We start from the raw sequence: 25,821 nt of genomic DNA, 5'->3' as shown, positions 1-25,821 counted from the left end.
ACGGGGGTGCCAGATTTGTTAGGATTAGGGGTAAGCTCGAAGGGGTGAGAGTAGTCTTGGTCAGTGTGTATGCCCCTAATTGGGACGCTGTGGATTTTACCAGGAGGTTGCTAGGGAAGATCTCCGACTTGGACTCACGCAAACTGATCATGGGCTGGGACTTTAACAGAGTCCTGGACCTGAGCCTGGATAGGTCGTCTTCAAAAACAGGCAGGTTGCCAACGATGGCAAAGGAACTGAGAGGGTTCTTGAGCAAATGGGGGGAGCTGATCCATGGAGATTTAGCCGGCCATCGGCGAGGGAGTTTTCATTCTACGCACACGACCATAAGGTGTACTCCCGAATTGATTTCTTTGTCATGAGTAGGGACGTGCTGGCCGGAATGGTGGGGGCAGAATATTCGGCAATTACCATATCGGACAATGCTCCCCACTGGGTAGACCTACGGATTTGTAAGGATAACTTCCAGCGCCCACAATGGAGGTTGGAAGTTGGACTGCTTGCTGACGAGGCGGTGTGTGAGAGACTCAGCAGATGCCTGCAGAATTACCTGCAGGTAAATGATACCGGAGAAGTCTCAGCAGCGGTGTTCTGGGAGGCACGGGAGGCAGTGGTGAGAGGGGAGCTGATCTCAATCCGGGCCCATAGGGATAGGACAGAAACGGACCGAATGGTTCAGGAAATTTTACGGACGGCCAAGAGCTACATGGAGTCCCCAGAGTTACTCAGGAAACGACAGAGGCAGCAGGCCGAGTTCGGGGTGCTGACTACAGGCAAGGCTGTAGAGCAGCTTAGAAAGGCAAAAGGTGCGATATATGAGCATAGAGAGAAGGCCAGCAGAATGCTCGCGCAACAACTAAGGAAGAGAGAAGCGGCTAGGGAGATAGAAAAGGATAGCGGATGGGGAGGGAAATCTAGTGGGTGACCTGGCAGGGCTGAACAAGGTGTTCAGGGAATTTTATAGTAAGCTATACACTTTGGAACCCTCCAGAGGACCGTAGTGGATGAAACGATTCCTGGATGGACTGACATTCCCAAGAGTGGGTCGGGGGTTGGTAGACGGACTGGGGGCCCTGGTTGGGATCGAAGAGGTTCTGGGGGGCTGAAGGTCATGCAGTCGGGTAAAGCCCGGATGAGTATCCGGTGGAATTTTACAAAAAGTTTGCCGAGATAGTGGGGCCAGTGCTGGTCAGGGTTTTTAAACGAGGCAAGAGACAGAGGGGTCCTACCCCCGACGATGTCGCAGGCCAATATTTTGCTTATTCTGAAACAGGATAAAGACCCGGAGGCCTGTGGGTCTTATAGACCGATCTCTTTGATCAACGCGGACGCTAAGTTACTGGCCAAGATCTTGGTGACTAGAATTGAGGACTGTGTACCGACGCAATTGTGGAGGACCAAACTGGGTTCGTAAAGGGTAGGCAACTGACGGCCAATCTAAGATGGCTGCTTAATGTGATCATGATGCCCCCGGAGAGCAGGGAGGCAGAGATAGTGATAGCTATGGATGCGGAAAAGGCTTTTGACTGGGTCGAGTGGGATTGTGGGAGGTGCTGGGAAGGTTTGGGTTCGGGGAGGGGTTCATTGACTGGGTTAGGCTAGGCTGTTCGACTAGCCTCTGGGGCCTGGTCTAAGAACAAACAGAGCGACATCAGATTACTTCAGACTACACCGCAGGACAAGACAGGGCTGTCCTCTCTCCCCACTGTTGTTTGCGCTGGCCATAGAGCCGCTGGCAATTGCTCTGAGAGCTTCAAAGGACTGGTCGGGGGTGGGGGGGGACATAAAGACTCGTTATACGCGAATGACCTGTTGTTATACGTAGCGGACCCAATGGCAGGGATGGATGGCATCATGGAAATCCTGAGGGAATTTGGCCGGTTTTCAGGATATAAATTGAACATGGCTAAGTGCGTGTTGTTCGTAATTCTGGCGAGGGGGCAGGAGAGTAGACTGAAGGGGTTGCCATTCAGACTGGTAGGAGAAAGCTTTAGATACTTGGGGATACAGGTGGCACGGGACTGGGGCAGGTTGCATAAGCTCAACCTGTCCCGATTGGTGGAACGAGTGATGGAGGAGGTTCGGAGTTGGGATGCGCTCCCGCTGTCACTAGCGTGGAGGGTGCAGTCCGTCAAGATGACGATTCTCCAGAGATTCTTGTTCGTATTTCAGTGTTGCCCCATTTTCATCCCAAGGTTTTTCTGGGCGGTGAGGAAGATGATGTTCAAAAGTTGCAGAGGGGAGGAGGGGGCTGGTGTTGCCAAACTTTAGCAACTACTACTGGGCGGCCAACATAGCGATGATAAGGAAATGGATGCTGGACACAGGGTTGGTCTGGGAGCAGATGGAGGCTGCATCATGCGGGGGCACCAGTTTGGCGGCCCTGGTTACGGCGACTCTGTCACTCCACCAGCCCTATAGTGGTGCCGGCTTTGCAGATCTGGGGCCAGTGGAGGAGGCATATAGCGGAAGTGAGAGCATCGGTGTGAACCCCAATCTGCGGCAATCATCGATTTGTCCCGGGGAACATGGACGGTGGGTATAGACTGTGGCGGAGGGCGCGGAAATTATTAGACCAAAAGCTGACAAATCAGAAGTCCTGGTGGACATTATTCTTGGGTCTTAAAAGAACTGACTGCTGAGTGTAGAGGCATTGGATTTAATTTCCCTAGATTGAGGAAAAGTCTCATCAGATTGGAAAATAGCAAATCTATATTCAAGGGAATGAGGGGGACAGAATGCAGGAAACTACAGGCCAGTTAAGCTTAATCGGTCATCGGGAAAATCCTGGGATCTATTATTAAGGACGTTATAGAGGGTAAAATCTCAATGAATCAACAGGGGCAGCAGGGTAGCATGGTGGTTAGCATAAATGCTAATGATCATGATCACTAATAAGTGATCATGGTTCGGCACAACATTGAGGGCCGAAGGGTCTGTTCTGTGCTGTACTGTTCTATGTTCTATGGTGTTGTGAAAGAAAAATAATGTTGGACTAATTGATTTGAGTTCCTAGAGGAAGTAACAGACAATGCAGATAAATGGGAAACTGTGGATGTGTACACTCAAATTTTCAGAAGGAATTTGACACGGTGCCACTTTGAAGGGTACTATGCAAATAAGAGTTCATGGTATAGGGCTAACAGATTAGCATGGATGGAGGATTGGTTTATCAACAGGAAACAGTCGGCATAAATGGGCCATTTTCAGGTTGGCAAAATGTTAGGAGTGAGGTGCCTCAGGGATCAATGCGGGTGTCAACTATTTACGGTCTATATTAACAACTTGGATAGGACCGAATGTACAGTTGCTAAATTTGCTGATGACACAAATATGGTAGGAAAGTAAGCTGTGAAGAGGACAGAGGAGCTTTCAACGGTTATAGATAGGTTAACTGAGCGAGCAAAAATTTGGCAGATGGAGTACATGATGGGAAAATGTGAACTTGCCCACTTCGGTAGGATGAATAGGAAAGCAGCATATTATTTAATAGAGATTGCAGAACTCTGCGGTACAGAGGGTTCTAGATGTCCTGGTACATGAATCAAATAGTTCGTTTGCAGACACAAAGCGATTCGGAAGGCAATGGAAAGCTGATTATTTGATGGGGAATGGAATACAAAAGGAAGAATGTACATACATGCACTTCTATATATTATTTAAGAGGTTATAACATTAAACTGGGTGGCAGTGTACCCTGGAGTCTAAATGCTCTCCCAGCAGCAAAACAGCAGTTAAGATAAACAAGAGTCATAAATCATAGCCAATAGGACAGCCAGGTATGTCCAAGAAACACAAAACATCGAAAGTGGCTCTCACACCAGCTAGCACTCCTATTTCGGCCAGCAATGGCAGTATCTTGAAGGTAGGTTGCACATTGACATGGCATGACACAGGAAAACCACAAATAGGACATTGGAGCATATAACAGATTCAAACATTATAAATGTTTTTAATGGATTTAATTACAAGTCAAGTTAATTCAAATACTTACTTGAATTGTGTGCACCATGTTGCAACTGAATGCTTGAAGAAGTGAATGAATTCACAGTTGCTGTCTGCAATTGTGGGCTACTAACAGTTAATGGAGCTGGTGCAATTGGTGTTAATGCCCCACTGGATGCTACTTGGCCCAACGTGACAGTGTGCACCGGTGTCAGAGTTATCTGCTGGGTTGGTGCATTCTGAATTTGCACATTTTGCAAGTTCTGGATATTCTGCACCTGAAAGGTTTGCCAAGTAATTTCTCCAGATGGAGTCAATGTTGGGGCTCGCAATATTAGGGAGCCTGCATTTTGTACAACTTGTAATTGGAGATTCTGCAAAGCTTGCTGAGGAACGGCTTGAGCACTAATTGTTTGTCCTGCAATTGTTTGTATTGTCTGTTGTGGAATACTCTGAACAATCTGTGGCTGAACTGTAAATTGCTGATGTGACTGAAATTGAATATGGTCAGCTGTTTGCGAGGTTGACGCTTGTATGTCTTGTAACTGTGTATGATCAACAGTAGTCGGATTCACATGAAGTACATCTGTTGCCTGTATCTGATCAGAGGTTTCAGCAGAATTAATACCGGAGGAAACTTGCTGTACATCATCAATATGGTCATCAGGAACAACCATATGGCTCACTGAAGTGGCTGGCACAAATGAAGCTATATTAGTGTTAGACTCACGAGAAACGGAGTTCTGCACAGCTCCAGTGATGCTTTGCTCATCTGTCCTTGCTGAGGTATCTATGTTATTTATAGCTTCTGATGAAACAGGTATAATCATCGGGCTTGACGTAGTAATTGCTGCAGCATTACTTGGAGTCAGGGGCTCTGAAGTAGGTGCTGTTCCGAGAGAATCAACATCAACGTTTCCAATGGGTACAAAGGCAACATTTCCTGTTAATCCAACAGGAACATTAGTAAGAAGTTGAGCTTGATTAGGATAAGATGCACCACTGTAAGCTACTCCTTGAATCTGCACAGGGACTTGAGCATTGCCCTGCTGTATCTGAACCGAAACAGCGGGTGACATAAGATTCTGCGTAGTCAGAATGTTGCCTGAAGGAGTCTTACCAGCAATTATTGCTTGGTTGGAGCCAGGAATAATTTGAATCTGGCCATTACCATCTTGCTGTAATGCTGCATCTGCACCAGAAGCGGCTAAGCTCAGTTGTAAGTGCTGCGCATCTCCAGTCTGCATTTGTGGAATAACTTGATATTGAACACTAGGCACCACACCAGTTGGAGCGGTGGATGATCCTGGAGCGACAGCATACACCTGCTGGTTCTGTAAACTTTGTAAAACATATTGTCCACTTGTTGGTACAGAAGCAGTGACTGGAGATCCTGGTACCTGTCCAGTAATGTGCACAAAATTACCAGCAGTATCTTTTGTTACAACAGTTGGTGTTGAAGTTATTAACTGCCATCCATTTGACGCTGCGAGCTGTGCAGAAGCCAAGTCAAGCGGCTAGAAAAAAAAACATGATTATCATACTACAATCCAAACATTAGAAGCTGCTATAATAATTACAATGCACTCTTTTCAGTCTGTGAAAAAAAATCATTTGGACCATATTAAAATTTGGTCACTTAACACTAATTTAAAAGCTTGTTCCTGAAATGCAAGAGCCACGTTACTTGTAATAGAAATATCACAATTCTTATTATGTTTTCCTTCCTGGAGTTTACAACCATTCTATCCTCCCTGCATAAAAACTCCCAAACCCATACTCAACCTTGTCATCTCAAGTAGCCTCACTATTCCATCATGTCAGTCATAGACAAGGTCATCTCTGGCCACCACTTAGCATCACTCTCCAATTACATTCCCCTCCCACCCACTTCCCTTTACGACCACCCCTGGAAAAACTCTCCCCAGTGTCACTTAAAACTGTACTTCCAAATTCCCAACTGGCCCACTATTCAGCACAAATTTCCTGCAGCTAGTAATCTATTCAATCACACTCAGCACCACCTATGATGAACTGGTCCCTATTAAAACCATTGTTCTCTCTCAACTACTGAGCACTCTTCTTGGAACAGTCCTCATCCCCACTCCCTTAAGTCTAAGGGTGTGAACTTAGACAATTAGGGAGTTCAACAGGTTTAGCCATTTATCACAGTCTGTTAAACTACATAAACTAAAGCACCTGCCAAAACTGACCAATTTCCTGTTCCCTCAATCCTATTCACATTAAAATGTTGAGCACCCAACTTCCCATACAGCCCCCCATGTCAGCTTGGATCTTGTATGTCTCTCTTGTGGAGACAATGAAATGGCTAAAATTTCACATTTGTTTTTGGAGGAAGCAATGAGATGGATTACGGGTTTGCTATGTCCACTCTGCACATTGGCTTTGTAACTTTATGGGTGGGATAAAAAAATTAATATAAATGATTTGGACAAGGGAACTAAACATATCATCTCCAAATTTGGTTGGGAGGGTGAGCAATAAGGAGCATGCAGATGCTTCAATGTGATTTGGACAGTTTGAGTGAGTATATGCATGGCAGACAAGTATAACTTAGATAATTGAGGGGTTATCCTCTTGGATGGCAAAAAAATAGGAAGGCAGATTATCTGAATGGGTGCAGATTGAGGGGGGTGGATACTCAGTGAGACCTTGGCGTCCTTGCACTTCAGTCGCTGAAAATAAGACACAGGTATGGCATCACCTGTTAAATCTGCGCCCATCATTCCTGGAAATATGTTTGCATACCTCCAATGATGCTTCCACTCCAACCATAATACAGTTATAGCCTTCAGTCACAAATGTTTTCCTATGTTGTACTGACAATGGAAATATATTCCTTCTTGCCCAATTCAATCCATTAACAGACTTTAACATAGAACATAGAACAGTACAGCACAGAACAGGCCCTTCGGCCCTCGGTGTTGTGCCGAGCAATGATCACCCTACTTAAACCCACGTAAACCGTATACCCGGTAACCCAACAATCCCCCCATTAACCTTACACTACGGGCAATTTATCATGGCCAATCCACCTAACCCGCACATCTTTGGACTGTGGGAGGAAACCGGAGCACCCGGAGGAAACCCACGCACAAACGGGGAGGACGTGCAGACTCCACACAGACAGTGACCCAGCCGGGAATTGAACCTGGGACCACTGGAGCTGTGAAGCATTGATGCTAACCACCATGCTACCGTGAGGCCCCGTTGCCTGACTACATGACTACATGCCTGACTACATCACTTTCCACCAAAACCTCTCCATCCTTTTGCTATGCGTGTGGCTATGCTCTACTGGCTCCAGTTTTATCTATCAAGTCATGTCAGTGAATCAGTCATCTTGGCTCCTCTCCCTGTTCCCATGCCATTACCTGAAGTCCACAAGGATCTATCTTAGGCTCCCTGTACTTGTCATTTACCTTTTTCCCTCTTGTGACATCATTGGAAAAGAGTGGTAGTTTTCATACATATGCAGACCCAACTCTACCTCTCCACCCCTCTCTTTTCTTATAATAAATTTAGAGTACCTAATTATTTTGTTTCCAATTAAGGGGCAATTTAGCATGGCCAATCCACCTACTCTGCACAGCTTTGGGTTGTGAGGCTGTGACCTACGCAGGCACGGAGAGAACATGCAAATTCCACACGGACGGTGACACTGACCGGGATCAAACCCGGGTCCGCAGCGCCGTGAGGCAGCAGTGCTACCCACTGGGCCACCACCTCTCGATCCTTTCCATTGTCTCTAATTTGTCACACTGCTTGTCCGACAACCAGGATTAGATAAGTCAACGGCTACCTACAAACTCTGTTCCACAGCCCTCTCCCTAGCACATATTTATCCGCCAAACCAGCCTGTTCACCTGTGTCGTATCTGACCTGGAAATGAGTTTCCTACCATATATCCCTGTCATTACCAAGACTGCCTCTATAACGTCACCAGACTCCATTCTAGTCTCCACTCATCTGCTGCTGAAACCCTGAACTATGCACGTGTTACCTCTTGTTGCAATGTACTTCAGACAACCTTTTATTATCTACCCTCCATAAACTTGAGCTCAACCAAAACTTTGTAACCAGTATCCGAACACACCAGTCTCATTTACCCATCACCCCACTGCATGGTCACCTACTCTGGCTCCTGGTCTGGCAATATCCCAATCTTAAAAATAATTCCTAATTTTTCCATGACCTTCCCCCCCCCATCCCATCTATTAATCCTCCTCCAGCCCAAAGATCTCTACACTCATGCAATTTTGGCCCCCTATGCATTCCCTATTTTAAAAGTTCCAATGGCACCTGTGCTTCAAGTTGCCTTCGTCCTAATCTTTGGAAATCCCTCTCCAAATCTAAACATCCTTTAAGATGCGTCTTAATTCTTTGACCAAGATTTTAATAATCTGATGTGGCTCAGTGCCAAATTTTGATGATAACTCTTGCAAATGATTTATTTTAAAGTCACTACCAGCTCAGTTTCTAATTCAGAAGCAGATTCTCACTTGACAGCAAGTCTTAACTTATGTATTAATCAGCACACATTTCCTACAATCAAGTAATTAGTACTTCAACCTTAAATATCTGGAAAATAAAGCAGACACGTCCCAACTCTCCCATCATTTTTGGTGGTCAGCAATGAACAGTCATGTAAAACCATGACTACAACAACAAGGCAAATATGATGTACCTTGAGCAGCAATATCAAGAAAATACCATTACCTCTGAAGTATCTATCCAAGTCATAACACTACCTGGCTTAGAAACATTTTACCACTCTTTCAATTCAACTAGGAAACATCCTAGAACTTCTTACCCAACAACATGTGGAGCAACATGGCAAACTTTCCCAGTAAGCAAGCCAAGACGAAGGACAGGATGGCAATTCCCCATCTCTGCCAACTTCTGAGTTTCATTGTTTCTAACAATGTGTGCAAGAAATTGGAGATTGGATTTTCAAATCTTTTATTTCAGCCAAATTACAAATTTATTAACTTGCATTAATTTCATAAATGTTGACCTCCATTTTGAACAAGGTCAAGAGAAACAGCAATCAGGGTTCCTTTATCAATGGTTAGAAAATTTTGAAGAATGGATATTTTTTTAAATCTTTTTTTTTTGGTTTGGTATCTATTCCATAGAATCCCGACAGTGCAGGAGGCCATTCAGCTCTTTGAGTCTGCACCTCCCAAGTGCTCCAGTTTCATCCCACAGTTCAAAAGACGTGCAGGTTGGGTGGATTGGCCATCATTAATGCACGGTGTTATGAGGATTGGGTTCCAAATTGGTCAACAGCAGGTTGGATCCATTTACCATTACAAATTATTGGCATGGCAGATAAATAATAAATAATCTTCATTATTGTCACAAGTAATACTGTAGCCACCGAAGTTGGCCATTCCCTCAATACAAAATGGAGGAACGCAAAGCTTGCAGGTTAAAATGGACAATGTTTGCAGCACAAGCAGGCTGCACCAAGCCAATGTGTATTCGGTCTGCTAAGAGAGCAGACAGCACCGAAACGAACAGTCCGCATACTAATGAGGCAATATCCGGGATAGTTAACATAGCAATGGAACGATCCCAGGGACAATGGACACAACTAGAGAAGTGGTTGCAACAGTGTATGGGAAACCAGACACCCCGGCACCAGCGGGGTTCGAAAACAAAGCACCTGAAGGCCCACCCAGTAGCCGAGAGATAGCCTCAGTATTGGGGGGATTCAAACAAATCGATTGGGAAGAGACCCAATCGATTCAGAGCAGGTAAAGGGTCCGCCCAAAAGGGCGCAAAGCCCTAGGACCTATAAAAGACAGGTCCCACACTTAGTTCGTTCTTCTTAACCAGCCTTCCTCTCTGGACCAGCATCTCGACCAGCTTTTACCAAAGACCTTGACCGAGAGAGAGAGGAGGGGTTTGGGACAGCAGCCGCCAGCAAGTAAGTGTCTCACAACGATCGCTACCAGAGATAGATACTCCTGACCCCTTTTTAATCCGTACCAACCTGAAGTCTGCAGAGCAGAGCAAGAGGCCTTGTCCCCTGATCCGGCAGTTCCCTTTGAGATAAGTATTGGTTTATTTAGTGGTAGGAATAGTTTAATCATCTTAGCGTGTGCATGGGTAGTATTATAATAAACTCAGTTGTTTGAACTTACTAATTGGTCTATGGTTTATTGCTTTGAACTTGACCTTGAAACTTGTGGCGGTATCTTAACGATACCTGGCGACTCCAGAGCTAAGTAACGAAACAGAGCCAAATTAAGTGTTAAGCACACTCACCCAGAACGAGCAACATTTAGTGGCGACATCCAGACGGGACTCGATTAGAAGTGGCCCCCCCCACTTTGAGAGAAACCAGATTTTTCAATTTGAAATCCAATTGGGAAAAGGAAAAACCACAAGTGTTCAAGGAGTTCAAATCAATAGTCATAATTCGGAAGTGTGTTTTTGCATGCGTAACTAACAGGGATGTAAGGTTAAACGGAGAGATTTTTGTAGCGACAAACTGTCGGAAGTTTTATAAGTCGGAACATAGCGAAAGCCGTACCCATATTTATAAGCATTGCCTTATTATCCTTCATTCCAAATTAAGAGAGCATAGAGGAAAAGGAAATGGCCATGCAGGCAATGGAATGCCTCATGAACCCAGAGCAGTTCGTGGTCGCAGCAACCAACAGAAGCAGAGTAGGTCAGTGTTCCGTATGGGAGCTGGAACTCAGGAAGTACCTCAAAGGGAAAGGATGGCCCCTTTGGAGTGAGTTTTGTGCGAATGAGGAGACAGGTCCCAGGAGTATAGGACATCCTTGGTGGGAGAACCTATCTCAAATTCATAAAAAAAAGTTTATGTAAAGCACGTAAGCCGATGGCAATTGTGTCCTGGTTGGCACAATTGCGAGGCACACAGGAGGTTGTTCGGACGCTCCGCAAAGAATTAGAGGAAAAGAATAGAATGAACAAAGTCGACATTTGCAATGTCGAAAAGGAAAACATAGAATTAAGAAGGAAGATGGCAGAGAAGGATAGAGAGGTGGATGATGCCAAGAGGGCACATCAGTCTTGTCTAGCCCATCTGAGCAGTTCCCAAGCCCAGTACGAGAAAGCCTATCAGGATGTGCAGCGCGCAGTTCTGATAAGAGAAGATTCAGAGAAGCAGGTAGAGGCACTGCAAAGGCAATGCTCTGGCTAAAGGCTACTTTCAAGAGCACTCCATGCTGCCACCACTCAGCAAAGGCAAAGCACAGTGGATCATGCTAAATGTAGGAAGCAGATTGCGCAGCTGCAATCTCTGCTTTCTGTGCAGAATGGGTTCCAAGAGACATTTGAGACCCAGTTAGATGAGGAAAATGCCCCAGATTGGCAGGAATTAAGCGAAACCGTGCAGCGCTATGTTCAGGGAACATGTGCGCCAGCAGCGCAACAGAAAAGGAAAGCGCCCCAACCCCCCACAGATCAGATAGCACCCGCACCAATGAACCCAGTCACCACCCAAAGAAAAGCAACCGCAGAAGGCGCACCCAAGGTCACATACACCACCCCCTTAACCGTAACACAACTAAGGGACGCGTGTGAGAAAATCACCCCGTTCCTCCCCACTGCAGACCCCCACCAATTTTTCGCAAGAGTGAAACAGCTGGCGACCATGTACGACCTGGATGAGCGAGAGCAGGTGAAGCTCACAGTTTTGAGTTTAGACTCATCAGTTGTAGCAGCCCTCCCCGACCCACAGAACGTTGGAGGAGGCACCCTCGAAGAGATGCATACAGCTATTTTAGACGCGATAGGGTACAAAAGAGACCCAGTCGAAGGCCTAAATAAGTGTAGGCAGAAGAGGACAGAGCACCCCACCGCATTCGCAGGAAGGCTGTGGATTTATTTCACTGCCGTTTTTGGCGATTTAGACCGCGCACATTTAACCCGCGATAATATGGTTAAATGGACCCGCACCATAATCTCCCACGCCACAGATGCAGGACAGAATGTCTGCAATGGTTATGACCCCTCAGAAGAGGCCCATAATGAAAAATGGGTTTTGAAAAGATTGTCCCGCGCTTGGGAACAATCCGTCCAAGGCAAGGTTAAAGTTAAGACCCCAGAAGCAGCTCAGGCTGCAGCAGATATACAGGCAGTAAGAGCGCACCAAAACCCGCATGGGTAAACGAAGGAAAGAACAGCCCCCCACAAAAGTCGCAGGAATGTTACAACTGCGGACAGTTCAGGCATTTCGCAAGGGAATGCAACGGCCCGCATAAATCTCAGAGAGGCCAGCAGACAGGCACTCTGACCAGGAACAAAGCAAAGCCAATCCACAGTATAGAGATGCAGTCAGGACAGACCAATGTGGAGGGAACGGACTGACGGTGTTCGGGCTCCCCCACTTGGGTCTGTGACACCCTCTGGGACACATCCGGAAGACCGGTGGTCACAGCAAAAATTAGAGGGAAGCCCATAGAATTACTTTGGGACACAGGAGGTTCCCGCACTACCATTAATTCCTCCACTACACCACAGGCAGACACGTGGCCCACTACAGCTTCAATTACACTCAGCGGCTTTACAGGTCACTCACAGCAGGGACACATTACAGTCCCTGTATCAATTCAGCTAGGGAACATCTCCACCAGACACCCTGTTGTCTTAGTTAATCTGCCCCGCACAGCAGAACACATACTGGGCATTGACTTCATGAATGCACACAGCCTGTCGTTCGATCCAGTAAACCAGTGTGTCTGGCGAATGGCAAAATCAGACAGAGCACCCGCAACTCTCACAGTAGGAGAGTATGCGAACAGGATTAGCGCAGTAGGCGACTATTGTTTTGACCTGACCACGCTTAGCACGGACAAACAGGTTAGGGCAGTTTTGAACAGACACAGGACAGCATTTGCCAGTCACCGGCACGACTGCGGCAGAATGACTGGACAAGTTCAAGTTACTGGACCTGACCCGAGACCACAGAGACAGTACCGATTTCCCCTAGAAGCAGAGGGAGAAATTGGAAAGGTTATAGAGCTTATTAGAGCAGGGTGTACTTCGGACAGTAGCCTCAACTAATAATGCACCTATTTGGCCAGTGAGGAAGCCCGACGGATCATGGCGTCTGACCATTGATTATCAAGAACTCAAAGTAACCCCAGCAGTAGCCCCCACGGTAGCAACAAGTCCCGAGACCATGCTCAAGCAGGGACTCCACTCCAGATATTTCACTGTATTGGACATTAGCAACGGCTTCTGGTCAATCTCATTGGCAAAGGCGTGCCAGTACAAATTTGCCTTCACAATTAAAGGACAGCAGTATACGTGGACGTGCCTCCCACAAGGATTCCACAATTCCCCCTCCATTTTCCACCGACAGCTGGCAAATGCACTAGCAAAATTTTCCCGACCTGAATGTCTGGTACAGTATGTGGACGACCTATTACTGCAGACAGACACCAAGGCAGAGCACATCACGCTTCTGTCCGAACTCCTGGAACTATTACAAAGTATTGGATGTAAAGTTAACCCCAGATATTGGAGAATCAAGTGATGTATTTGGGTACAGTCATCACGCACGGCAAACGCGAGATTGAGTTCAAAAGAATTGACTCGATCGTCAAATTGCCCCTTCCCCAAAACGTTTCAGCCCTCCGGTCATTTTTAGGACTGGTTGGGTATTGTCGGAACCATATCGATGGTTTTGCGACCAAGGCAGCCCCACTTTCAGACCTCCTTAAGAAAGAAGCCCCTTGGGAATGGCTTCCGCAGCATACAGAGGCTGTGGAAGAGTTAAAGAAAGCCCTCAGCGCTGCACCCGCACTACAAGTTCCAGGCCAACTCTCCCCTATGCAATAGAGGTAGCTAGCACCGATCTGACCCTCTCGGCCGTGCTCCTTCAGGAACGGCACGAGCAGCTACGACCAGTGGCTTATGCCTCATGACTTTTAGACCCCGTAGAACAAGGATTTTCAGCCTGCGAGAGGCACCTACTAGCAGTATTTTGGGCAGTTCAGTACTTTTCGTACATTACCGGACTCAATCCCATCACCATTTTGACCGAACACCCCCCCACACAGTTACTTTTGGACGGTCGACTGAAGGTCGGTTCAGTGAGCCAGATAAGAGCAGCTAGGTGGACACTACTGTTACAAGGACGGGACATAACAGTTAAACGGACCAACACACACACATTTTTAGCAGACAACCTACTGTATCCAGAACAACCCCATGATTGCGAGATAGTAGCACCCCTACACAACACAGGACCATTCATTGCGAAAACGCCCCCCAGAAAGATAGGGAATTCAAGCCGGAGCCCCCAGCACACAGACACGCGTGCCCCATTTAAGATATATATGTGGACGGTTCATCCACAGTTTTAGATGGCGAACGCATCACTGGATGCGGGATTTATGGGGAAGATGCGTAGGGACGCGCTTTAGATGAGATATCTCTAAAATTACCAGGTCACTTAGGCGCGCAGGCAGCAGAGCTCGCGGCCATTGCATATATAGTGGACCACCCAGATTCGTTCCCCAGCCCAGCAGACATATATTCGGACAGTTTATATGTATGCAACAGCCTCACAGACTTTCTACCCCTGTGGAGGACAAGAGGTTTTGTCTCCGCGGACGGGAAGCCCCTTCCATCAGCCCCATTACTCCGCCATATCCTAGAGAAGGCAAAGGATAGGACGTATGGCATTATTAAAGTTAGAAGCCACCATCGATCATCCCCCCCCTGGAAATGTGAAAGCCGATGCATTGGCAAAAGCAGGTTCCAGGTGAGGTCACTTTTGGACACCCCCAGCTAGCGCACCAGCGAGTGCAGTTCAGGTCTCACAGACAGAAATAGAAGATTTAGTACAGGCGCAGAAGCAGGATGAAAATCTCCGGGAGATTTTAAAAGGAAACTTTGTGGCCCAGTACGATAAATTCAAACACGCTTTGACCACACACGAGGGTGTGATTATAAAAGACAAATTGTATGTGGTTCCTGAAAAGGACAGGAATCAAATGATTGCCTTATTCCATGATAGTCATGGACACCAAGGGATCGACCCTACCACAACACACCTTAGACAACTCTGTTGGTGGCCCAACTTAAGACAAGATGTTACCCACTACATAGAGAATTGTTTAATTTGTGCACAGAATAACCCAGAGAGGTATTCAAAGAAGGCACAACTCAGCCACACTCGCCCCGTTAATGGCCCCTGGACAAACCTCCAGATCGATTTTATAGATCCATTGCCCCCTTGCAGGAATGGCTATAAATATGTTCTGGTGGTCATAGACACCTTTACCAAATGGGTAGAGGCATTCCCTTCACGCACCAACACAGCAAAGACAGCTGCAAAGATCCTGACCCACCACATCTTTACGAGATAGGGACTACCCGGAAGTATAGAATCAGATCAGGGATCTCATTTCACAGGACGGGTCATGAAGAACGTCCTGACCATATTCGGAATCAAACAGAATTTTCACATAGCATATCACCCCCAGTCAAGCGGGATAGTGGAACGCATGAATCGGACTCTAAAATCGACCCTTAGAAAAATGGTACAGGAGAACAATTCGACTTGCGATTCAGTGCTCCCATTATCATTAATGTTCATAAGAAATACTGTTTCATCATCTACAGGTTTCACCCCACACACACTCATGACCGGACGCCCTATGAAAGAATCAGAATTCCTTTTGGGACTCGACATGACCAGTCCAGAAGTGACGGCCCTCACACATGAAAAAGCATTAAAACAATTAGTTGAGACTGTAAGGTCAGCTCACCTAGCAGCCGCAGTAAAATTGGGTAAAAGGACGAAACAGAGCAAGGCCGGTTTCAACAAAAATGTCCACCCCACAGAATGTCAGGTTGGGCAACAAGTAATGTTATCTGTTTATAACCCCAGCACACTTTTGGCACCAAAATTTTCCGGCCCGTACTAAATTTCGGACAAAATCAGCCCCATGGTATATAGAATAAAGTACCCCAACGGTAAAACTGCGTGGTTCCACATTAACCAGCTAAAGGCTTATGGAACACAGTCAAACCACTCGCACCATGTCCTGCTAGACGCAGCAAAACACCTCGCTCTGCCCACAAGACACATTTCCACCCTCCCCCTCACAGACCAGTTCCTCATCGGACTCGACCTCGACTCCGCTCACTGACTCCAGACCACGCCCCGGAACGCCCACAAGCTGCCACAGCAGAGACAGTGACAGTGACTGTGAGACTGAGGACAGCCACAGCACTCCACCCTACAGCCCCCACTTCAACGACTTTGACCGTGACTCCAGTGACCCCATGGAGATCACTTACATTAAAAATCCAGACCCACACCCACCATACAACACTGACCTCCCCGACAACGCTCCTTCAAATTTAGACCCCACGATTTGGCACAGGGACAATTCCGGAGACTTGTCCGAAACGATGAGAGTGACCCCCGGTCACACAATGCAAAAATTGCATGCCTGATCCATACAAGGGTATGGGATCCTGGAGAAGAGGATGACTTGATGTCTGACTCCTGACACGACGACCCTATTCGCAGAGAATGAAGAGAAGTGAGGTGTCCAGATGATGTAAAAGAGGAACCGCTTGAGAGAAGCACTGTCCTTTCTGATGGAACCTGCACGCATGTTGGTGATGTTTGTATGTTAAATGTTTGATTTGGAGATTGGCCACTCGCTTTTCAGCCGAAAAGCTTGTGACCACCTCACATGCACGTTAGTTTGTCCGCAGATATTTCTGAGAACTTGACTCAGCTGAAATGTCTGGAGCCCAGCTCAACGCTTCACCAGGAGCATCTTGGCTCCTCCCCCTTTTTTTAGGTGCCCCTCTATTCTGGGAATAGAGGCTGCAATTCCACAATGACTACATTCTTACCCGTTCGTCTCAGGTCGCTCAGGCAGTGGAGAAACGGCATTGAAAACCCGCCCTGTCTGAGGACCCCCCTTTGGTCAGCTAAGCTCGGGTACAGCACAGCACGCCCTACCCGGGGATCCCATTCAACTCTTACCCGTCGTGGCCCATACGCAACTCATTCGACCTTTCGTTTCTAAAACTTGGTTTCATTTTGTTTAAGGTAGCCCTTCGGCCGCCACTCCATATGCTATTTACATCCAGGAACATTTTGGGATGGTAAATTGCAACACTCTGCGAGATGGCTCACACTGGTTTAGTAGTTAAGTATATGTCTGGTCCTAAATCCGCTTTTGGAAAAAAAATGAGTGAGTCACATGGAGGTGACCATCATAAAGGGAAATTTGGAACAAGGAGGACAGATATACTTAAAGTCAAGATATTAAGCTGAACACTAACAGATAATATGCTTGATCCCTTAGCTTTCGGACGTTCGGAGAGGAACCGAAGCAACAGCACAGCAAGATCCCAGGAAGGAAGAGAAGAGACAGAGAAGATGAAGAGCACTCCAATTGCTATGTTTTTAGCTATTGTGGCATCTGTGTGGTTGCGCGTGGATGCGGACCCCCTTTCCCACAGTACAACGTTTGCTAACTTCTCCCAAACCCAGACCACCCCCAGCCCAGTCAATGGTAACAGTACCCCGACCTGGTGTACCAGATTTCTGACATGGTACTCCTTGTCGTATGTCATAGAATCACTTTTGGTGATTGCAGTTCTCTGTATTATAGTCCAAACCCTCAGGATGAGGAAATGGAGAAGGAGAGCCCACCGCTCTCGTGCCTCAACAGTGTACAGAGTAAAAGCCCCCATTTTCGGATTCCACCAATCCCCCCAACCCCTTAATGTATAATAAAGGATTTAATTTTGATATGATCTCTAAATAAAGACTTTTGCGGATGTATTATAATGTTCTGAGCTCAACTGCCGAGTCAGAGAGAATGAAATGTAATGATGCTGCTGTGTGAATGATTAAGGATTTAGAATGTTGTAGAATGTTTATATGAGATGAGAGTAGTCTATTGAGGATAGTTAGAGGCTCCCGATTCCAATTGGTAATGCATGTCCCCTTTGACATAGCGCCAATCAGAAATTGTTAGTTAAATTTTTTTTGCCATAGTTGAGGAAAGGATAGAAGCCATGGAACTCGCTGAGGTCAGGGGACCCAAAGACACCGTACTTGGGTGATCCTTCATGATGTCTCATGAGGATCACAAGGAGGGAGTGTACCCACCGAAGTTGGCCATTCCCTCAATACAAAATGGAGGAACGCAAAGCTTGCAGGTTAAAATGGACAATGTTTGCAGCACAAGCAGCCAATGTGTATTCTGCCTGAGAGAGCAGACAGCACCGAAACGAACATTCCGCATACTAATGAGGCAATCTCCGGGATAGTTAACATAACAATGGAACGATCCCAGGGACAATGGACACAAATAGAGAAGTGATTGCAACAGTGTATGGGAAACCAGATACCCCGGCACCAGCGGGGTTCGAAAACAAAGCACCTGAAGGCCCGCCCAGTAGCCGAGAGATAGCCTCAGTATTGGGGGGATTCAAACAAATCGATTGGGAAGAGACCCAATCGATTCAGAGAAGGTAAAGGGTCCGCCCAGAAGGGCGCAAAGCCCTAGGACCTATAAAAGACAGGTCCCACACTTAGTTTGTTCTTCTTAACCAGCCTTCCTCTCTGGACCAGCATCTCGACCAGCTTTTACCAAAGAAGACCTTGACCGAGAGAGGAGAGGTTTGGGACAGCAGCCGCTAGCAAGTTAGTGTCTCACAACGATCGCTACCAGAGATAGACACTCCTCACCCCTTTTTAACTCGTACCAACCTGAAGTCTGCAGACCAGAGCAAGAGGCCTTGTCCCCTGATCCGGCAGTTCCCTTCGAGATAAGTATTGGTTTATTGAGTGGTAGGAATAGTTTAATCATCTTAGCGTCTGCATGGGTAGTATTATAATTGTATTATAATAAACTCAGTTGTTTGAACTTACTAATTGGTGTATGGTTTATTGCTTTGAACTTGAAACTTGTGGCAGTATCGTAACGATACATGGCGACTCCAGAGCTAAGTAACGAGACAGAGCCAAATTAAGTGTTAAGCACACTCACCCAGAACGAGCAACAATACTGCAAATTAAGTTACTGTGAAAAGCCCCTAGTCGCCACATTCCGGCGCCTGTTCGGGTACACAAAGGGAGAATTCAGAATATCCAATTCACCCAACAGTGGCCCAAACGGGAATCAAACCCGGGACCCTGGCGTGTGAAGCAACAGTGCTAACCACTGCGCTACCGTGCTGTCCTAATAATGCCAAAAACTTTATCTACATCAAATACCACTTCCCCTCTCAAACCCCAATATAGTAACCCTTTTGATATACTCAGAATATCTTGGGATTTTCCCTACTTTTACCAGCTAGAGATTTCTCAAATCCCTTCTTTGCTCCCCTCATTTCTTTCTCGGTGCAGTCTAACCAAGGTTCTGTACAATTGAAGAAAGACACCTTTACTCCTGTACTCAAATGCTCTTGCGATAAAGGCCAACATACCATTTGCCTTCCCAATCGCTTGCTGTTTTCAATGACTTATGAAGGTCAGTCACTCAGGTCACTTTTGACATCAACACTTCCCAATATTCCTCATCTTCTAACCTGCACTATTCTCTATTGCAAATGACATATATGGCAAGCCAAGACCAAATGGTAATGCCATATCAGATCAACTAAGACAGAAACAGCCATTTCACATCAAATTTCAAGATGACTGGACAGCACGATGGCACAGTGGCTAGCACTGCTGCCCCACGGCACCGATGACCCAGGTTCAATCCCGGCCCCAGATCAGTGTCCATGTGGAGTTTGCACATTCTCCCAGTGCGCACAGGGGTCTCATCCCCACAACCCAAATACGTTGTAAGGTGGGTGGATTGGCCACGCTAAATTACCCCTTAATTGGAAAAAAAATGTATTTAAAAAATATTCCAAGATGGCGACACAGTGGTCCGCACTGTTGCCTCAGTGCCAGAGACCCAGGTTAAATTTGGCCTCAGGTGACCATGTGGAGTTTGTACTTTCCCTCCGTGGATTTCCGCCAGGTACTCTGATTTCCTCCCACAGTCCAAAGATGTGTAGGTTAGGTGGATTGGCCATGCGAAATTGGCCCATGGTGTCCAAAAGGTTAAGTTAGGTTATGGGGATACAGTGGGGGTCTGACCAGAGGTAGGATGCTCTTTCAGAGGGTTAGTGCAGACTTGATGGGCTGAATGGCCCCCTTCTGCACTGTAGGGATTCCATGACTTTCCATCTCCCCCCAATACTATGCTGATATATATTTGAAAGTTTCCTCCCCAGTACTGCAAAATCCCAATAACCCCGATATTGCTGATGAAACCTCAAACCCCCCCCCCCCACCTAGTCGTGATCACCACCCCACCCCCCTTGCATTTACTTTCATTTATCCAGTTCTATAGGGAGGATTGATCAACAACCTAATGAGACCATATGTAAATCAATGGACTAATTTATTTTCTATGAAAACAGCGACTGAACAGAACACTTCGTAAGTGCAAGATAAATTTTAATCATTTCCTCTTGCTCAAAGCTTATGCAAACTCTTCCCCATTGAGGCATACCTCACTTTTACAAATCAGCATCAACTGACTGACAATAACACCAAGGGAAAAGACTCCTGTTTCTTTGTTCTAGGACCAAAGCTTGCTGCTGTTGTTTTCCGCCCAATTAAAAATGATGAACCAAATTTTTAACCATTGTTTCCTCAGCTGTGTTGAGAAATTGTCCATTAGCCTGTAGATCATCAGGCAGTAAATCATATGTAATAGGGTATTCTTCATCCATCGTAGTTCATATGGTCTATTGGATCGACATTGTAAAATGTTGCAAGTACACTGTCAGTGTGGAGTTTGCACATTCTCCCCATGTCAGCGTGGGTTTCACGCCCACAGCCCAAAGATGTGCAGAGTAGGTGGATTTTCCATGCTAAATTGCCCCTTAATTGGAGAAAAAAATAATTGGGTACTCCAAATTTATTTTTTAAAATGTTGCAAGTACATTCCTACTACATGGTTTCACTTCTGTAGAATCCCACATTTAAACTGCCCATAGAATCCCTCCAGTGCAGGAGGCTATTCAGCCCATCGAGTCTGCACCGACCCTTCAAAAGAGCACTCCACCCATAACCGAATCTGCACACCCTGGACACTTAAGGGGCAATTTTGTATGGCCAATCCACCTAACCTACACATCTTTAGACTGTGGGAGGAAATCAGAGTATCCGGAAGAAACCCACACAGACACTTGGAGAAGTAACTCTATAAAACTCCATATAGACAGTCACCCAAAGCCAGCATTAAACCCAGGTCCCTGGTGTTGTGAGACAGCAGTGCTAACCACCATCACCCTCTACCCACAGTAATGGAACAGTTTAATGTCATTAAAACATCAATATTATTTATTATTGAAATCTGCACTGGATCAAAATTATAGGTCAAGTCTCACTGAACCTTACCAGCGGACTAGCAGGCTTTCAGCACTTCTTTTCAAGCTTGGTTTTATTTTTTGTAAATTTAGAGTACCAAATTCCTTTTTTCCCCAATTAAGGGGCAATTTAGCATGGCCAATTCACCTTCCCTGCACATATTTGGGTTGTGGGGGATGAGGATCACGCAGACATGGGGAGAATGTGCACACTCCACACGGACAGTGACCCAGGGCCGCGATCGACCCCGAGTCCTCCCTGTCGTGAGGCATCAGTGCTAACCACTGTGCCATCGTCCCACCCTATCACGTTTGCTTCCATGCAGCCACAGTTCTTCCTAACTAACTTTATATTTAAGGTTCTCACTCTTCAATCCACTTACTTTAGGTGCCTCCCATTTCCACTTAACTATTTTAAAGCCAGAATTTTCACTTTTGTAATCTTAGTTTGTGGTGAATTACTCAAAATATAACCCATTATCTACATTTTAGATAACTGATAAAGAGGGAGATATGGTCAGGGCAACACTATGGCGCAGTGGTCAGCACTGCTGTCTCACGGCACTGAGGATCCAGGTTCAGTCCCGGCTCACTGTTTGTGTGACGTTTGCACATTCTCCCAGGTCTGCGCCGGTCTCACCCCCACAACCCAGAGATGTGCAGGGTAGGTGTGTTGGCCATGCTAAATTACCTGTTAATTGAAAAAAATTAATTGGGTATTCTAAATTTTAAAAAAAGAAAGGGAGACACTGTCAACTGTAAATCAGTTAACCTTCATTTTACATGAAATTCAGATTACACTTGGCAGTGTTTTATCCATGCTTACTGCAAATTCAGAAAACAAATACGGCAAACTTGCTCCTCAAACAGGGGTATTTTATTTTTGCATGTATGTACAGTATTACCAAATTGACTGGTATTAACTTTAAAAAAAGCTCCCTTTCCTATTTCAGACCCAAAACCAGCCAGACTTGCCCCCACCTAAAAAAAAACATGTTTAAGCTCTGCCACTCCTCTAGCTTTAACAATTTTTTAAAATTTCAAACATGGATCAAAACAAGTTACAGCAAATAATCACCCCGGGAAACATACTTCCCAGCAATCAACTATACAGTCCAAATAGATTTTTTTCCCTTTTTCAGCCCCCAACCCCAATCCCCCGCGACGAACAGCTCCTCAAACACATCCACAAATATCCCCCACCTTTTTTCAAACTCCCCTGCACAGCCCCTTAACTCATTTTTTCTTCTCCAACCGCAGGAAGTGGTACAAGTCACCCAACCAAGCTACTACCCCCAATGGCAATGCCGACCGCCCAGTAAAATTCACCGCCAGAGAGGTGAAGGCCACGACATCAGCCTTACTCCTCTCCATGAGCTCCGGCTTCTCTGAAACCCTAACTATCGTCACCAAAGTGTCCAGGTCCACCTCCCCCAAAAGACCACAAACACTCCGTGCCCATCTTCCCAAATTTTCACAACCTCAAATCATGTGCGTGCGATTCACCGGCCCCTGCCCACACTCATCTCCTATCCCCTGAACAAACCCACTCATTGTCGCCCGAGACATATGCACTCTGTACACCACCTTAAACAGTATCAGGCTGACATCCGGTGGCGGCCATGGAGGAGTAGGTCGCACATTCGATAGCTCCCGCCTGAATCACACTTTCGGGCCTTTTTCCCCAGATTTTTGTGGACTTTATGAAATAAATTGGTGGAGTTAGCATCAGTGAGGAGGATTCCCCCCCCCCTCCCCCCTACTCTGCACATCTTTGGGCTGTGGGCGTGAAACCTACGCTGACATGAGGAGAATGTGCAAACTCCACACGGACAGTGTACTTACAACATTTTACAATGTCGATCCAATGGACCATATGAACTACGATGGATGAAGAATACCCTATTACATATGATTGACCAATTGGTCACGACTTAGGCAGCCCAGTGGAAAACGATCCAAGAGATTGAATTAAAACTCTCCAACCAAGAGGACGAGATAACTGTGCCAGAGCATAAGGTGGAGCTGCTAGAGGACCGCCACAAGCTGATGCATGAGAAGCTGGAGAACAGAGGCAGGAGGCAGAATTTAAGAATCGTTGACCTTCCTGAAAGTATTGAGCGATCAGATGCGGGAGCGTATGTGGCGAGTATGCTGGAGTCGTTGATGGGAGCAGGGGCTTTCCCTCGACCCCAGGAGCTGGATGGAGCCCAGAGCCCTCGCAAGGAAACCCAAGGCGAACAACCCGCCAAGGGCCATGGTGGTCCGTTTCCACCGATTTTCAGACAAGGAGCGCGCCCTGCGATGGACCAAGAAGGAATGGAGAAGCAAGTGGGCGATTAATGAGGTGCGCATCTATCAAGACCTGGGTGCGGAGTTGGCCAAGAGATGTGCGGGGTTTAACCAGTCAAAGGCGACCCTCTTTAAGGAGATGAAGAAGTTTGGGGTGTTATACCCAGCGAGACTGTGGGTAACACATGAAGACCGACACTATTATTTCGAGTCGCCAGATGATGTTTGGACATTTATTAAAGAGAAGTTGAACTTGAGTTGAGACACTTAATGCTTCGAAGATGGGAGGAGGCGGGGGTTTGTACTTGTGTTATGCTTTAAATAAGATTGTGGTTAGCCATGGGCGAGAGAGCGGGTTGGGGGGCGTTTGTTTGAAGGTGGCTGATAGAGAGAGAGAGAGGGGGGGGGGGCTGAAACCTGAAGTTAGCACTACCCTACAGGGGACTGGGTTCTGTTTTAAGCGAGTGTGTCTATTTGGCTTTATGGTTATGCAAATGGCTTTTGGAGAGCTGATGTTTACTTACTGGGGAATGTGATCTTGTAAATAGGTTTTTTCTATGTGAGGCGAGGGGCCCGAACAATAGGGCGATAGTCTGACCGGCACCAGGGGCGGGGGCTATCGGAGTCAGCATGGATCAGCGGACTCTTGGGAGCGTGGTGGGGGGTGACTTAGTGTTGAGCTGCTGTCTGATTTGGGAGATTAGATTTTTGGTGTGTGTGTGTGTGGGGGGGGGGGGGGGGGGGGGGGGGGGGGGAAGAGAGAGAGAGATGGCTGCTCTGTGGGCAAGGGAGAGCAAGGGAGAGATACGGTCATTGAACCTGAATTGGATCCCTCAAAATCCAGGACAGGGAATAGGCCGGCGGCGGCAAGGGAGCTGAAGGGCTTTATGGAACTGATTTGGGGGGGGGGGGGGGTTTAGACCCCTGGAGGGTCACACGGCTGAGGGTAAAGGAGCTTTCCTTCTTCTCCCACGTCCACAAAGTTTATTTCAGTATTGATTTTTTTTTTGTTCTGGGCAGGGCATTGATCCCAAAGGTGACAGGGATGGAATATTCAGCGATTAGAGTTTCGGTTCATGCCCCGCACTGGGTAATTTGCGGCTTGGGGAGGAGAGAGGGCAGCGTCCGCTGTGGAGACTGGACGTAGGGCTGTTAGCGGACGAGGTGGTTTGAGGGCGGATGAATAAGAGTATCCAGAACTATTTGGAAACAAACGACACGGGAGAGGTTTAGGCAGCGACGGTCTGTGAAGCCCTGAAGGCAGTTATTCGAAGGGAACTTATATCTATCCGGTCCCAGAGAGAAAAGAGGGAAAGGGCGGAGAAGAGGAGATTGGTGGAGAAGTTACTCCGGGTGGATAGGAAATAGGCAGAGGTGCCAGACATGGCCTTCTGAGGGAGCGGCGTAAGCTTCAGGCTGAGTTTGAATTGTTGACCACAGGGAAAGTGGTAGAACAGTTGAGGAAGGCTAGCGGTGCGGTGTATGAATATGGGGAAAAGGCGAGCAGGATGCTGGCGCACCAGCTTAGGAAGAGAGGTGGCCAGGGAGATTGTGGGAGTAAAGAATAAGGAGGGCAACTTGGTCTCAGACCTGGGGGGGATGAAATGAAAATGAAATGAAAATTGCTTATTGTCACGAGTAGGCTTCAATGAAGTTACTGTGAAAAGCCCCTAGTCGCCACATTCCGGCGCCTGTCCGGGGAGGCTGGTACAGGAATCGAACCGTGCTGCTGGCCTGCTTGGTCTGCTTTAAAAGCCAGTGATTTAGCCTAGTGAGCTAAACCAGCCCCTGAATGAAGTTTTTAAGGAATTCTACAGCAAACTATACGAGTCGGAACCCCGGCAGGTGCGGAAGGGATGAGGCAATTTCTGGATCAGCTGAAGTTCCCATGAGTGGAGGAGGGTCGGGTGGAGGGGCTGGGGGCACCGATCGAGATAGAAGAAATTATTAAGGGGCTGGAGGATATGCAGTCGGGCAAATCTCCAGGGCTGGATGGCTTCCCGGTGGATTTCTTATTTGCTCTAGCCATTGAGCCGCTGGCCATCGCACTGAGAGCTTCCAGGGGCTGGGAGCGAGAGAGCAAGCGAGAGAGAGAGCGAGAGAGAGAGAAAAAAAAAATCGGGTCTCGCACTATGCGGATGATCTCCTGTATATTGC

At 46.8% G+C, this 25,821-nt stretch overlaps 1 protein-coding gene across 3 annotated transcripts in view; it reads right to left on the bottom strand.

Moving 5' to 3' along the window:
* Nucleotides 1–25,821, bottom strand: part of sp3a (sp3a transcription factor) — a 67,038-nt gene that overhangs the window by 34,807 nt on the left and 6,410 nt on the right. For all 3 annotated transcript variants that reach the window (XM_038789384.1, XM_038789385.1, XM_038789386.1), the window contains one exon: nucleotides 3,995–5,462. In XM_038789384.1, the coding sequence (XP_038645312.1) occupies nucleotides 3,995–5,462 (1,468 nt within the window). The remainder of the gene's footprint in view (nucleotides 1–3,994; nucleotides 5,463–25,821) is intronic.

The sequence above is a fragment of the Scyliorhinus canicula genome, chromosome 2 (genome assembly GCF_902713615.1).
Source record: "Scyliorhinus canicula chromosome 2, sScyCan1.1, whole genome shotgun sequence".
Lineage (NCBI taxonomy): Eukaryota > Metazoa > Chordata > Chondrichthyes > Carcharhiniformes > Scyliorhinidae > Scyliorhinus > Scyliorhinus canicula.
The sequence above is the reverse complement of the archived record's forward strand: the minus strand, read 5'-3'. Positions and strand labels throughout refer to the sequence as shown.